The 16,155-nt window shown below is 47.9% G+C and overlaps 1 protein-coding gene and 1 non-coding gene across 3 annotated transcripts in view; both read left to right on the top strand.

Moving 5' to 3' along the window:
* LOC124547440 (major facilitator superfamily domain-containing protein 6-like) overlaps positions 1-16,155 on the top strand; it is a 323,248-nt gene that overhangs the window by 298,613 nt on the left and 8,480 nt on the right. For both annotated transcript variants that reach the window (XM_047125105.1, XM_047125106.1), the window contains exons 8-9: positions 2,413-2,616; positions 9,463-9,630. In XM_047125105.1, the coding sequence (XP_046981061.1) occupies positions 2,413-2,616; positions 9,463-9,630 (372 nt within the window). The remainder of the gene's footprint in view (positions 1-2,412; positions 2,617-9,462; positions 9,631-16,155) is intronic.
* Positions 9,984-10,058, top strand: Trnat-ugu. Its single transcript has one exon. It is a non-coding gene; the product is annotated as a tRNA-Thr (tRNA).

Here is a 16,155-nt window from a genome sequence, read left to right as displayed (position 1 = left end):
TTCCCAGAGCCTTGCCTTCCTCAGTCAGTCGTGTAGAATACTATTGTTAGTCGATGCTTTGCGGCTTCGTTAGTAAAGTTTCGATCTCTTCCAGACTCCATAACGGTCCAACTGCATTCCTTGTGGAAACAGAGCCGAACTTGTGACACCCTAGTTATTTCGCATGAAATTTTATTTTAGCGTTCACTCCGCTACAAATAGAATGATTAGTTCTGGGATGGATTGAAATCACTTTGCAGTGTGTGTTCTCACAAGTGTGCTAGTCGAGTACGGTAAGCGAGAAAGGCAGAAGCAGCGTAGAATGTTAGAACGAAGTACCGACGAAATGTAATTTTGAATTGGAGGGAAATAACTGCTCGTGAATGAAAGTTTAAATTTGTCCAGATGTTTCACGGTCCTAGTCTCCTTTCCACACTATGCCGCAGCATGTAGTAGCATCTTCAGATCGCTAAGAGCTGTCTGGAACAACCAGGGTGGTGACGGAATCGTCCAGGCACTGGAAACTGTTCATGTAGCGTGCCCATTCAAATTTTCACCCTTCAGCCCGTCTCTAATGACCTCATCGTTGATGGAATGTTAAACCTTCATCTTTGTTTCTTCGTACCTTTCGGAGGAGCTGGCTCAAAACCCCGCCTGGACATGCAGGTTTAATTTCCCAGAATTTTGCTCATGCTCCATGAGGCGAATTCTGGGATGGTTCCTGTTGTGTCCATGTATAATTAGACTGACTGGTCTCTAGCGACATGACCGTGATTAGAGCTGTGAAACTCACTTCACTTTTCCGCTGGAATGAGTCAAGAATATCCTGTCGGATGACGCATAAGAGCGTCACGGGACAGCACAAGTGAGAAAGCGCCTTGCCAAGGTAGTGACGTAATCTCCTCCTCCTCCCCCCCCCCCCCCCCCCCCCCCCCACGGCCAACCCCACCCCGTTTGTAATAGGCTATGCAAAAATTGACAGTGATCGCGTGAAAATTTCAGGGCAATAATTTCCGAAGTGAATAACTGATGAATGGAGAAAATGTATAACAAGGTATTTTCACAAATAACTTTCTCTGCTCTGTTTACTTGAATAGTGTATGTAAGACACTGTAATAGCCCGCATCTCGTGGTCGTGAGGTAGCGTTCTCGCTTCCCACGCCCGGGTTCCCGGGTTCGATTCCCGACGGGGTCAGGGATTTTCTCTGCCTCGTGATGGCTGGGTGTTGGAACAGGCCTCAGAGGCACCAAATGTTCGCCGTGTTACCCCCAGCCCAAAGGCTTTATCGTAGGTTGATATAAAGGGCGTCGGTCCATGACACCTCTCTCCCGTTGCCACTTTCGTGGCCCACAGGTGCTACTTCTCAATGGCGAGGGCCGGGTGCACCCCGCTTACAGATTATGTACGGAAAAAACCCTGATGGCCACCCTTCAAAGTGCTTGCTGACGGCGCTTTATTTGGATGATCTGCTGGGAACCGGTGTAACCACCTCGGCAAGGGCTTCGGCATAATCAAATAACACGAGGGGCGTTGAGTAAGTAATAAAAAACGTTTCTTTTCGGCCAATTTCAGTTGAAAAACCGCGGTATTTGGTGTGGCACACCGCGGTACACATGGGCTTCAGCCTCTGTAGTTTCAAGAAGTTCCGATAGATGGTGGCGCTGTACATAGCATTCAAAAGTGCTTCTGCGTTCCAAGCAGAGAGACGTCATTGAGTTCCTTCTAGCGGAAAATCAGAGCATCGCATATATTCGAAGGCACTAGCTGAATGTCTACGGAGACCTGGAAATGAAGAAAAACGTGGGGTGTTGTACGAGGTGTCTGTCATCATGACAACAAGACTGCGCAAACCTGTCCGCTCGCCCGCGTGCCGGCCAGACGCACACAGCTGTGACTCCTAAATGTTGGGACGTGCGGACACTCATACTCGAGGTGATCTACGGATCACAACCAACCACCTCGCTGCTCAGTTGGACTTGTCCAGCAGTTGGGGTACTCGAAGGTGTGCGCCCGCTGGGTTCCTAGTCGCCTAGCAGAAGACCTTAACGAGCAACCTTCCGATTTTCATCTGTTCGGCCCAATGAAGCAAGCAATTGGCGGGAAATAGTAGGTGGTTGATGGTGAGGTTATTGAGGCAGCAAGACCCTGGCTCCGAGTCGACCAATAGGGTGGTACCGTGAGGTCATACAAGCCCCTCAGTAAAGTGGCGTAAAGCCGTTGCATTGAACGGAGATATGTTGGAAAAATAGAGTTTTGTGCTCAAAAGAGTAGGGAATAATGTTGTATGTTGGAATCCTTAATAAAACCAACCTTCTTTTAGAGAAAAAAGTGTTGCACTATTATTGATCGCCCCCCCCCTCGTATTTACAATTTAGATAGTACACCTGTGTTAAATTGTTCACAACGTGACGTGTCCTTACGTGGTGTTGCAGGCACGGCGTGGGGCTACATCGAGAGCTTCCTGTTCTGGCTGCTGCAGGACTTGGGCGGGTCCCGCTCGCTGATGGGCGTCACCATCACCGTGGCCGGGCTGGCCGGCATCCCGCTGCTTGTGCTCTCGGGACCCATCATCGAATCCATCGGGCACGCAAACGTGCTCTTCATCGGATTCGTCTTCTACGCCATCAGGCTCTTTGGTTAGTGCCGCGCGGCTCGCGGTCACGCTGAATGCACGACACGGGAGCTCAAGTAATACTTAGTTGTCTGCGACGAAAGCGGAATAGCGACTTAATCCAAAACTTTACGTGTGCATCCTTAACATCTCACAGAATCTTAGGGGGGCGATAAAAAAATTATCCGACCTGTGAGGAAAATCGTCTTCTTAGTTCGGACGATGTATCTTGTAATGACACTTCAGAGCTCCGGAAAAGAAGAGTATAGGCATAGTTATAATGCTCCCAAATGTTTTGTTTAAAAAATTCTACGAATGTAAATGGGAAAGTAGTTCAGGTTAGTTCTCCTTCCCGTAGACTCTTTTTTTCGTTACGTGAACAAGAAACGAAAAAATGTCAGAATCTATGACTGTTATATGAACTGGGAGTACACTATTGCTTCAACCGAAATTGAAGTCTTGAACTTTCAAATACATAAGTATTTTGTAAAACAGAAAAAATAATTTAAAAAATTGTAAACATCCCACAGAAGATCCTTTTAAGAAGCGAATCTCGTTGGAATTGAAATTGCTGTAAAGAACTGAAAATTGTTTCTTCTGTTGTAACGAAGGGGCAATATTTTGAATGTGGATGTGAAGGAATCAATTAATGCAGTTATCCAATTAGCTTGCCTCGAGCCTTTCCCTTAACTTTCGGCGCATTTCCTCATTTTTATGAGGCGATTATAGAGAAATATTAACGCTTTTTACGTCACTTGTCACCTCTATTGGTGATCAATGGAATCTCGTTAGTAAAGTCTGTCATTCTAGATTTTAAAGTAAACACATTAAAATGAACAATGACAGTGCAGTAAGTCGCTTAGGGACTCTGATGGTACCTTTTTCAAAACTTCTTTTTGATTTCCTCACTCGTTCATGAAATATTAAGGGTGACCACGTTATACCAGTGTGTACTAGCCTTATCAAACTGTGTTGTCCGGACGGAACATGTAATTACACTCAGTCACAAGTTTCAACACAAATTTTGCGATTTAGTTTCGTATTGTGGAACAAGGGCAAATTCTAATGTGCTAAAATGTTTGACATCTTTCTTCATATTCTATTCCTTGTGCAACCTAAGTTTCTATTTATATTGTCACTTTAAGATCTGAAAGGAAAGTAAACATGGAGGATAAAATAAATGTCAAATAGATGGCAATGCTTATTGTCTACTGATCAACCCAAGGACAGACCACCCCCAATTATACACTCTACGTGTGTGGGTTGATACTGGAAGAATATTTTTCAACGAAGGATATCGTCACGCGATCTAGTGATTACTAACCAACCAGCTCAAGTAGTTGCCTTGTCGGCAAATCTCGGGGAAGAAAAACTTCTGCTGAAAGAAGCTAACATCGGATTCAGCAACACCACATAAGTGTGCGTTAGCGATATCTAATGTAGGAACCGTTACAACGTTTTATATTCTGGTCTTAAACTGGAAGGACTTTCCTTGCACGAAACTGCTTGCAGATATTGAATAGATGAATCTAGGCAGTCTAGTATCGTTTCATTTGACATGTATTAGTTGCTCTTTGCAGCCAACTATAAGAAACATTAGTACCACATCACTGACTGAATCAACGTCAGTATTTCCCAATCGAAATTATCACATGAGTTTGACATTGAATAAATATTGTTGGTATTAGTACAGTCAACGCAGTAAGACAAAGTACTCTCTCACGTTGGAACAGTACTTTATGTTTATTGTTCAAAGACCTTTGCCCAAAGTTGAATGAAATGAAAGTTTTGGTAGTTACTCTCCCACCATTTTCCAGCCGTTGCATTTATCTGAGCTATCGAAAGCAGAAAGCAGTTTTTTGTGTACTTGGAAGACTGTTGTTTAGGTTATTCACGGCGAAAGTGATTTGTGTACGAACGATGGTGATTAACAGATTTCGTAAAGTTTCAGTGATTGTCCTTAAGGAATGTACTCTGTGCAGTCACATTAAACTGACCACCTGTCAAACGCCTGAATAAGCATCTTTCGCAGCACGAAGAGCTGCAGAAAGTGCAGGAAGAGTGTCAGTAAGGTTCTGCAACTTACCGACAAGGACGTGGAGTCATGTTGGCTCCAGTGCCGTGGCGGGCTACGCTGGTTTATCGGTCGAGAATCCATGGCGCAAACAGCGCGATCAAGGTGGTCCCGTAGATGGTTCAAATGGCTCTGAGCACTATGGGACACAACTTCTGAGGTCATTAGTCCCCTAGAACTTAGAACTAGTTAAACCTAATTAACCTAAGGACATCACAAACATCCATGCCCGAGGCAGGATTCGAACCTGCGACCGTAGCGGTCTTGCTGTTCCAGACTGCAGTGCCTTTAACCGCACGGCCACTTCGGCCGGCGGTCCCGTAGATTCTCGATTGAATTTGAATGCGGGGAGTTGGATGGCCAGGGGAGCACGATAAACTCAGGCTGGTGCTCCTCGAACCAAGCACATACATTGCGAGCTGTGCGACAGGTTGCATTGTCCTGCTGGTAGATGCCATCGTGCCAAGGAAAAGCAGACTACGTGTAAGGTTGGACAAGGTCATCGAGGATAGATGCATACTTGTTGTGGATCCACTGTGTTTTCCAAATGACGAGATCACCCAGGGAACGCCACGAAAACATTCCTCAGACCACAAAGCTCCCTACTCCGGCATGGACGCTACCGATGATTGATGCAGGGAGTTTGCTTTCACACGTTTCACGCCGTACAAGCCAACGATCATCTGTCCGAAGGAGCATAAAATACGATTCATCTGAAAGACACCTATCACCGTTCAGTGGACGTAAAGTTGCGGTAATGGCGTGCGCATCCAGTCTTCATCGCTGGTGAACAGCAGTGAGCATAGGTAAAATATTGAGAAGCCTATTACGGTGGCCCGTACGCAGCAACGTTTGCAGAACGGTCGCTGAGGAGTCGTTGTTGGTAGCCCCTTGGTTCACCTGGGTGGTCAGTTCCTCAACAGTTGCACGCCCGTTCATCTGAACACATCTCCACAACCAGCGTTCACAACCTGTCATTTATGGCCCGTTGTGCACAAGTTGGCTCGGCTCCTCTCTTAGAAAGCGCGATTTTGCCACGCACTGTATACTTTAACCGCGCCGGCACGCGAAGAGTTTACAAACTTAGCCGTTTCGGAAGTGTTTGCACCAATGGCCCGAAAGTCAGTGATGATGCTCTTTTGGACATTAGGTAAATCTCTCCGTTTCCATATTACAACAATTGCATTGTTGTTGCCCCCTCCCCCTTTCTCTCCCCCTCCTCCCTCGTACGCTTTATATAAACTCCACTGCTAGTGTTGCCACCTACCGCGAGTGGCTTGTTATTGCACGTTTACGTCGTACTTAGGCGATTGTCAAATTACTGTGACTGGACCTTGCGGTACTATAGCCTGTTCTTCTGGGCTTCTCAGCATAATACTCTTATGCGCATGCATGATAAACATGACTCGATCACGTTTAAAATATATAACTTCCAGTAAGATGACTTCCTGGGTGTCAATTGGAATTACGAAACGTCATCCTAAACGTGATTCACGTTGATTAAATCCTGTCTGTATTTTAGGGCTCTACGGGTATGCCTATGCTTCGCGTGATTGGCTGGAAACATTCGTCATTTGAGTTAATCTGCTGTGAAAGATATGGCACAGCTATTTATAAACGAAAACACAATAGAAACTACCTTAGAATGTCATGTTCAAGCAGTTTGCAAGTGTACGTTATTGCGACTGACCCGGGTAGAAAAATTAAATCACGAGCAATTTAATCCGTCATTGTGCGAACAAAAATTCAGTTCAGAACCGAGGGAACCAGGAAAAGGATGGCTGCATCAGTACACTTGGAACCTTACGGTGATCAACTAGTTACCATATGCGGCAAATTTGCATGACTAGTAATTGTCTGAAACATAGTAAGTAGTGTAGGTAATTTGAGCAAAGATCTGATTTGCATTATTAAATTACTACTATTACTGTTAATAACTTTTTCTGTTGCACTGGAAGCTACTTTTCACACGACTCCCATTTATTTGGCATAGCATGATTTCCGAAATAATTGTGACAAGAAACAGGACAGCTTTCATCTGCTACCATTCCGCAATCTGACGTAAAGGAATTTTTTGGGCTTGTCCGCCTGCATATCTGGGTGGTAACGTGCTAGCCTCCCACGCAAGCGGGCCCGGGATTGATTCCCGGCCGGGCTCGAGATTTTCTCCGCTCGAGGACTGGTTGTTGTGTTGTCTTCATCTTTTCATCCTCATTACCTGCATGCAAGTGGCCCAATGTGGCCTAGACTGAAATAAGACTTGCACTTGGCGGCCGAACTTAGCCGGATGGGGCTCCAAGGCAACGATGCCATACGCTCATTTCCTTTTTTTTTCTTTTTTTTTCTTTTTTTTGTGAAGATGGGACGAGTTTTGCTTGTTACCTTCAGTTGTTAATGTTTTATAACGAAACATGAGCGTCCAACCACAAAGAATTCGGAAAAAACACAAATGGTTAGCCGTCTACTATCTCACACAAGCTCGTTTTGGACATGGTGACTTCAGCCAACGTCAGTGCAAAGTTATTTTCTTCATAAGCTGCCATATAAGTGTCTGTATTATTGCTTCGAGGACGTTAGTATTAAATTTTTTCCCATAATTTTCTTAAATGCAGGACTTGTCAACTATCTTTTTGCCACTGCTGTCGAGGGCGGAAGACGTTAATGTCGGCTGGACGTGATTTTAGAGCGCGGTTTAATTGTGGGAACGGCAGTGTTGTCACACCTGAAGCAAATTGCCCTGCGGCGTTCTAAATGCTGTATTCTGTCACATTAAACTTGTCCAGTTGTCACATGCGCACCAGTGTCCGTCACTCAGACATCATAAAGCGAGTATTGCGTAGCCCTCCGTTCTCAAGACAGAGGGCTCTGAAAACGCGTGTAATCGAAATTGTTAATGGCCAAACAGATGAACTGAGTCCAGAAGCAAGCAATTACGCACTTCGTAATGCTGAGCCTCTCCGACGTTGGTGCGCGTCTTCTGTATTTCATTAACGGACCAGTAAAACTCAAAAAGCTTTATATCATATTATTGCTAATTAAGAAGAGAGTATTTGGCAGTAAAGTAAAGAGCTTGGGTGTCTCCATAAGCCGTAGCTTAGCGGGATGTCGATATCTAACGGTTTCCAAACGCAAATTCACTCCGTCACTGGTCTCCAGTTACCACTCCATGGTCCAGCGATAACCTAACCGAATCCCCCGAAATAGTATGTCGATGCTAGCGTATCGTAATGGTTTTAAGAAAAATATTTCACCTGTGTGTACTTACTCCCACTTTCAAGTTAACAGCTATCGTGGCGATAAATAAACCACCGAAAAACTTCATACAACGCCGGGGCCTGGCGGTGTTTGGGTCACACCGCAATTACCGGTTCCGGCCACATTGGCTTTCAATTTCAGAAAATTTTTGGGACTCTTTTCGAAAAGCTTAAACACCAGAATTAACAAGCGTTATCACACTACTCGTCTTTCAATTGGCGTTAAAAAAGATACATCGTCCTATTAAAAAATCTAAGATGTCTCGGTTAACAGGATTAAACACAGAAGAAATGTCTCACCCCTGCACATTGTGTGTCAACCTCATTTCGGGTTGGGTTGGGGTTGTTTGGGGGAAGAGACCAAACAGCGCGGTCTTTGGTCTCATCGTATTAGGGTAGGAAGTCGGCCGTGATCTGTCAAAAGAACCATCGCGGCATTTGCCTAGAGCGATTTAGGGAAATCACAGAAAACCTAAATCAGAATGGCCGGACGCGGGATTGAACCGTCGTCCTCCCGAATGCGAGTCCAGTGTGCTAACCACTGCGTCACCTCACTCGGTCCTGATTCCGGTATCTCGAAACTATCACGCAGTAAGAGTTGTTATGTCTTACGCGACTCATCATGTGTATAAAGTATCATCACTAATAATGTAAACTGAACTAGTGTATCTCAACTGAAAGTTCGTTTTCTACACAATGGATTGTATTTCGTATGAAAAATATAGAAAATACTGAATGTACAAGTCGAACACAGTCTTACCCTCATTGCAAAGATTTATTTTTAAGGAGCTGCGCTAGATACATCTACGTTGTTTGTTACATATGCCAGCTTAACTCGCGAAGGTTTTACAGAAGTGTGTGTTTTTGCAAACGGTAGCTTAACTAGAAGTTCATTTGCTCTGACAGCATCTGAATAAAAATTTCACCTATGTACAGAGTTTGAAAAGGATGTGCACTTCCACCCTGAGTGTCACTCGTTCGCCAGATCTTGGGTGCAACCTTTACAGACAGATGGAACGGCAGAGGAGGTCAACCATTATGGGCAGTATGCCGACCGGACATAATCCTTCTTGACTTTTTTGTGGGCGCACGTTAAGACTGTGTTCAGTTCACCAGTTTCTGATGTGTAGCCTCTTAATTCACGAATACGACACGATGTGGAAGTGGCGACGGGGAAGAGTTTGGCAAGTACGGGATTAGAAACCGCGTACCGCCTAAACGTCCAACATCCAACAAACGGAGCACATACGACATTTTATAGCAAAAAGTATGGTTTGGGTTAAGCTGCCGCCTAATTATATTTAGCAGTTTTTGTTAACAGGGAAATACTGGATGCGCACCCTTTAAGTTAGTATTCTCGTTTAAGACCACACGATTTAATGACGCTGCTTTCCTGTATGAATCCTGACATTTCCCTTTTCTTTACGAAAATGGTAATAAAGTGTTGACTGTAGAAGGGTTAGGACTCTCATTGCGCGAGGTATGGAAAGCGCCAGCTGCCCACTGTGCGTGCCGTGACGGCCGGTTTGCGTTCTGCCCACAGGCTACTCGCTGATCTACAACCCGTGGCTGTGCCTCATCTTCGAGGCGATGGAGAGCGTGACCAGCTCGCTGTCGTTCACGGCGGCCGTGACGTACGCCGCCAAGCTATCCACCACCACCACAGACACCAGCATCCAGGGGCTGCTCGGCGGACTCTACTTCGGAGTCGGTAAGTGTCCAGCTCTTGCTCTTCAGCGCTGCGGTCACGATGAGAATATTCCAGGCAGGGTTCGACGGTTGCCTATGGAAACCGCCGTAATATTTATATGAAGATGATACCTGTTCTTCCGGACACACCCCATCTTTATATATAGGTAAGGCTAACCGGCCATTGACCTTCTTCTGTGCTGGATGCACACGCATTTCCCGAACTCTTACGGGACTCAGTACGATTGTCTGCCGCGAGTAATGAGTGTAATGGGCAGGGGCACTACGAATGTAGTGTGTGGACGTTAAGTTGGGAATGTGGGTCTCACGGGGAGCGTGCAAGGGATAAATCCCTGCAGTCGCACTATCCTCTGTGCCCTCGGTGGCTCAGATGGACAGAGCGTCTGCCATGTAAGCAGGAGATCCCGGGTTCGAGTCCCGGTCGAGGCACACATTTTCAAAAGCCCCGTTGATGTATATCAACGCCTGTCGACAGCTTATGGTCTTGATTCTTATTATCATTTCGCCGTAATATTTAGTCTTCTCAGCACATTAAAAATTGTCTGAGATGCCCAAATGACTTACTTGGAGTGAGAGGAAACAAAGTACTGTGTTTGAATGGATGGAGTTCATCTCAACCTTTATCTACATATAAATATTTATAGAAAGTGCATCTGCAGCCGAAATTACTCTGGAAAACGTGATATGGACAGGTCTTAACAGTCTTAAGTTTCACATGGGCGTTGCAGATTAAGCACAAACTATTCGGATCAACCAGACCTGAGGAAATCGTCTAGCTGGTAAAAGATCTTTCACTGATCAAGGGAATTGGTTGACTTTACTACAGACACAGGGAACGATAACGCACATTCAACTCTGTGCAGCAGCAGGCTTGACCAAGTTGTTCTTGCTTCCCTGATAAAATCAAATCAACTGAGATGGGAATTGGGAAGCCCATTCTGGTACGGAACTCAGAATGGGACAGAAGGGGCGTTGGCGCCCATACTTCAGTCCTGGTGTCCAATCCTGAGCGGCGCGGACTCTGGCGTCTGGAAGCAGTGCTGGAGCTGCCTCCACCCTACGGTGGCGAGTGTTTAATTTGGCAGGTGTGTCTACGCCAAACACCACGCTAGGCCCGAACCGATTTGTCAGGTGTCATGGAAATTGTGGAAGCGCGGGTTTCACTTAGTTTCATTCTGTTCATTGAACTTCTTTTTAACACGTGAGTGATTATTCGTTGCCTAGCAGATGCAATTTCATATCATGCAGGCTGAACTAACATTACTGAAGAGCAATGTGAGCAAAGCAATTTTTTTGTCCCGTCACATCGCGTAGTTTTTGGCCGAACTCATTCCAAGTGAAATTTTTCGTTTTGGCTTGCTTATTTTTCCTGCGGCCCAGCTACTAATGTACCATGTCCATTTCTTGTGTTCTTTGAAGATCTTAATATTCAGATGTTCTTTTGAGATGTAAATAGCTTCTAGAATATTTACTGCAATTATGCTAATTAGGAGAAATTTTAAATAATCTAATGTGTCCTGGACTTACATTTTAAGTAATGAGAATCAGGAAACAGGCTCCTTAATCAAATTGTGTCTCTTTCGCAAAACAATTGACACACTCGTAGGTCCTTTGACCATACCCGTCCTGACTGTAATAAAGAGCTAGGAAATTTGAAAGACGCGACAACACTTTTATTGCCATGGTGCAATGTGTGCCATTACGCTTTGTCAAAATCGCAATGCAGTACTTTAAAAAGATCCATTTTGAATAAAAACGCACTGTCGCACTATGCAGTTACCTTCTGTAGCCGAGTGACCAGCGCCTCTCTCTCTCATGTGAACGACCCAGGTTGAATTGCCGAAACTCATGTATTTTCCTTAGTGGGAGGGCTATGACGGATTGCACTCAGCCTCCTGATGACAATTGAGAAACTACTAGAATGAGTAGTGATTCAAACGTCTGAAGAGAAGCGAACGGCCGAAAAGCGGTGTGCTGGCCACATGGCTCCCCATATTGCATCTCCGTGACGCCGCATGAAGAGGATGATACGACAGTCGGTCGACGTCAGGACATGATCGCAGCGCACACTCCTGCGCAGAGCGACCTCATTCTACGAACAGTCGCCACGAACTTGTTGTCAAGCCATTCTGGAATCTGTTATCGACCTTTAGTCAATCAAAGGTCAGGAAAGGCAACGCTTAAACACTTGTAAAGGCATGCTTTGGACAGCCAATAGGAGACGAGAAAACTGTCATTCACATTATCACCCCCCCCCCCCCCCCTGAGGGTTCGGGGATTAGAATAGGCCCGCGGTATTCCTGCCTGTCGTAAGAGACGACTAAAAGGAGTCTCAAACTTTTCGGCCTTATGTGATGGTCCCCTGTTGGGTTTGACCTCCATCTCTCAAAATTTTCCGAAGAGCGAGCCGATTGGGGAAGGGCGCCTTACGAGATGCATTGTGTCCATCTTGCGATCAGACGTTTCGCCAGCTTATTCGCTGTTGAATTGCAGTCCTGCCTGCTCTCCATCTCTTGGGCATGACTACGTTCCTGCGTGCAGATTACACCTTGCACTGTGCAGTGCCTCTTTCTGCACTGACGGCGACCATGGACCACATGTTACCTAACATCCAGCACGGTAGCCAGTCCGTTGTGGTGGGGCCGCCATGTACCCTGTTGGTTGTAGCCCCCTGACAACACAGGGATCGCTCTACTGATGCCTGCGCCGTTAACTCCCCACGTATGCCAAGGAGTAGATGCCCATCTCCCTGGGGCATCGGGACTCCCGGCAATGGCCATCCTGCCGGGTGGCCTTTGCTGTGGCTGGGTGGCGCCCGTGGGGAGGGCCCTTGGTCTGAGTAGGTGGCATCAGGGTGGATGACACGCAATGAAGCGTGGCACATCTTCTCTCGCTGGTGGCCAGCCACCAGCAGTCTCTAAGCGTTCGAGGGCCCATAAAGGTAACGTTTATGACCCCAAATCTTTCCCCTCCCCTCGCCACACCATGGGAGGAACGAAAGGCATTGAATGAAAGTGAGACATATTCGCCCAGGTATCTTGTCTGTACCCGAGCTGATGGCGAATCCTTTATATCCATGAAACCTCAGTTCTTTGTAGAGCATTTAGAGGACAAGTTTGGGGAGGTGGAGGGCTTGTCGAAAATGCGGTCCAGATCGGTGTTGATAAAAATGGCATCTTCTGCCCAATCACGAGCTTTGCTCGCTTGTAATAAGCTGGGGGATGTCTCCGTTACTATCACGCCCCATACAAGTTTGAATATGGTCCAGGGCATTATCTTCCACAGGGATCTCCTTTTACAGTCCGATGACGAGCTGCGCGCCAACTTGGAGCGACGAGGTGTCCATTTCGTTCGGCGCGTCCACCGGGGTCCGAGGGATCATCAAGTTGCCACCGGAGCCTTCATCTTGGCCTTCGAGGGTGACAAATTACCTGAGAAGGTCAAGGTGATGGTGTACCGTTGTGATGTCAAGCCATATATCCCTCCTCTGATGTGGTGCTTCAAGTGTTGAAAGTTCGGCCATATGTCTTCACGCTGTGCTTCCGACCTCGTATGTTGCGATTGTGGTCGACCCTCCCATCCTGATACTCCCTGTGCCCCGCCTCCCATCTGCGTGAACTGTGGAGAGCACCATCCGCCTTGCTCGCCGGACTGTCCGATTCTGCAGAAGGAACGGAAAATCATGGAAATCAAGACCCTGGACCGACTGACGTACACTGAGGCGAAGCGCAAATATGATCGGCTTCATCCAGTGCGTATGACATCTTCTTATGCCGCAACTGTCACTTCTGCTGTAGTTCCATCAGCTCCAGTCAGCTCTCAGAGTCGAAGGACCACACCTGCCCCCTTGATGGTGGGGGGCACAAAACTCCCTGTTGCTCCTGCTCCATCTACTTCAGGAGCAACACCCCCCAACCATCGGGGACGTCAGTTCCCCCTTCCCAGCCGAAGAAGCGTAAGACTACTTCGGCTCCTCTCGCCAGGAAGGGGTCCCTTGGGGACCTCCCTTCGCAAGTTCCGAACGGTACAAAAGCCGACAGCCGCAAATGGCTGAAACAACCACCGGTCCCTGGTCGTAGGGACACACGGTCATGTCTGTCCCTGAGACTGACCCAGTGAAGTCCTCCCAGCCTGAACCACCGAAGGCACAGCGAGAGAAACAGAAGAAGAAGACAGTCCCCAAGGCTAACGACATTGCAGTGGCACCCATCCCACCGCTTCCTACAAGCTCTGCGTCTGAGGATTAGGTGGAGATTCTGGCGTCCGCTGAGGACCTCTATCTCGCCGGTCCCTCCGACGCCATGGAAAGCACTAGCACAGGTGCTCAATCGGAGGCAGCAGGTGACCCAGCGGCGTAATCTGCCTTCCCAGTCCCGTCACGCCTTTCTCAGCCATGGCCAATACCATCCTCCAGTGGAACTGCAGCGGTTTCTTCCATCATCTAGCTGAGCTCCGACAACTTATCAGCCTTCACCCTTTCTTCTGCATTGCTCTTCAGGAAACTTGGTTTCCAGCAAAGCGTACCCCCGCCCTTCGTGGCTATCGGGGTTATTATAAGAACCAAGCAGCTTATGAAAGGGTGTCTGGTGGCGTCTGCATCTATGTCCTTAACTCTCTTCACAGCGAGTCTGTCCCTCTACAAACAGCTTTAGAGGCTGTCGCTGTAAGGGTGTGGACGCCACAGGCTATTACCGTCTGCAGTCTTTACCTTCCACCGGATGGTGATGTCACTCAGCATGAGCTGGCTGCACTGCTAGCCCAATTGCCGTCACCTTTCTTGTTACTGGGCGACTTCAACGCCCATAACCCTCTGTGGGGTGGGTCAGTGGCAATAGGTCGAGGCGCCACCATTGAGCATTTATTGGCACAGCTCGATCGTTCACTTTTAAACGATGGTTCCTTCACACACTTCAGCGTGGCGCATGGCACGTACTCCGCCATCGACCTTTCGATCTGTAGCCCTCGCCTCTTACCGTCTGTCCAATGGAGTGTGCATGACGACTTGTGTGGCAGTGACCACTTTCCGATCCGTCTGTCACTGCCACAACGTCACTCTTCTCGGTGCCCCAGCAGATGGGCTCTGAATAAGGCTGACTGGGACTTGTTCTCCTCCATTGCCGCTATTGAGCCTCTCTCTAATGACGACATTGATGAGGTGGTTCACTCAGTCACCACCAGCATAGTTACTGCCGCAGAATCTGCCGTTCCCAGTTATTCTGGGTCCCCTCGGCGGCGGACTGTGCCTTGGTGGTCGCCCGAGATCGCTGAGGCGTTAAAAGATCGCCGGCGGGCGCTCCAGCGTCACAAGCGTCATCCCTGCATTGAACACCTCATCACCTTCAAACGGCTGCGTGCGCGGGCCCGCCGCCTTATCCACCAAAGCAAGCAGGAGTGCTGGGAGCGGTACGTGTCCACCATTGGCCTCCATGTCTCTCCATCGCAGGTCTGGGCCAAGATCCGACGCCTTTATGGCTATCGGACCCCTGTCAGCGTCCCTGCGCTCTCACTGAATGGAGCAGTTTGTACAGACTCCGACGAAATAGCCAACAGCTTGGCAGAGCATTTTGCTCTTAGTTCCGCTTCTTCCAATTACCCACTGGCCTTCCGCTCCATTAAAGAGCGGATGGAACGTCGGAGCCTTTCTTTTCGCACCCACCATTCTGATTCCTACAACGCTCCATTCAGTGAGTGGGAATTTCACAGTGCCCTTGCCGCTTGCCCTGATACCGCTCCTGGGCCAGATCGCATTCACTGTCAGATGCTGAAACACCTTTCAGTGGACTGCAAGCGACGCCTCCTCGACCTTTACAACCGTCTCTGGGTCGAGGGTGAGTTTCCGTCGCAATGGCGGGAAAGCATTGTCATCCCCGTTTTGAAACCGGGCAAGAGCCCTTTGGAGGTGGACAGCTACCGCCCCATTAGCCTCACCAACGTTCTTTGCAAGCTTCTCGAACGGATGGTGAGCCGGCGCTTGAATTGGGTACTGGAGTCTCGGGGCCTTCTGGCTCCGTTTCGGGGTGGGTTCCGTAAAGGCCGCTCCGCCACCGACAATCTGGTGAGTCTAGAGTCGGCCATCCGTACTGCCTTTGCCCGCCGTCAGCACCTGGCCGCTGTCTTTTTCGACATGCGGAAGGCGTACGATACGACATGGCGTCATCACATCCTTTCTACGCTTCATGGATGGAGTCTTCGGAGCCCTCTGCCGATCTTTATCCGCAATTTTCTGTCGTATCGTACCTTCCGCGTGCAAGTCGCGGCCTCTCATAGTTCCTCCCGAGTCCAGGAGAACGGGGTACCACAGGGATCAGTCCTCAGTGTCTGCCTGTTTTTAATAGCCATAAACGGTCTCGCTGCAGCGGTGGGAAATTCTGTCTCCGCTTCCCTGTATGCTGACGACTTCTGCCTTTACTACAGCTCTACTGGCATTGCAGCTGTTGAACGTCAGGGCGATATCCGCAACGCGCAGTCTTGGGCTGTAGCGCATGGTTTTCAGTTTTCGGCTGCCAAGACCCGCGTTATGCATTTC

Source organism: Schistocerca americana, chromosome 1 (genome assembly GCF_021461395.2).
Source record: "Schistocerca americana isolate TAMUIC-IGC-003095 chromosome 1, iqSchAmer2.1, whole genome shotgun sequence".
In the NCBI taxonomy this organism is placed as follows: domain Eukaryota; kingdom Metazoa; phylum Arthropoda; class Insecta; order Orthoptera; family Acrididae; genus Schistocerca; species Schistocerca americana.
Note: the sequence above shows the minus strand (reverse complement) of the source record. Positions and strands in the feature narration are given on the sequence as shown.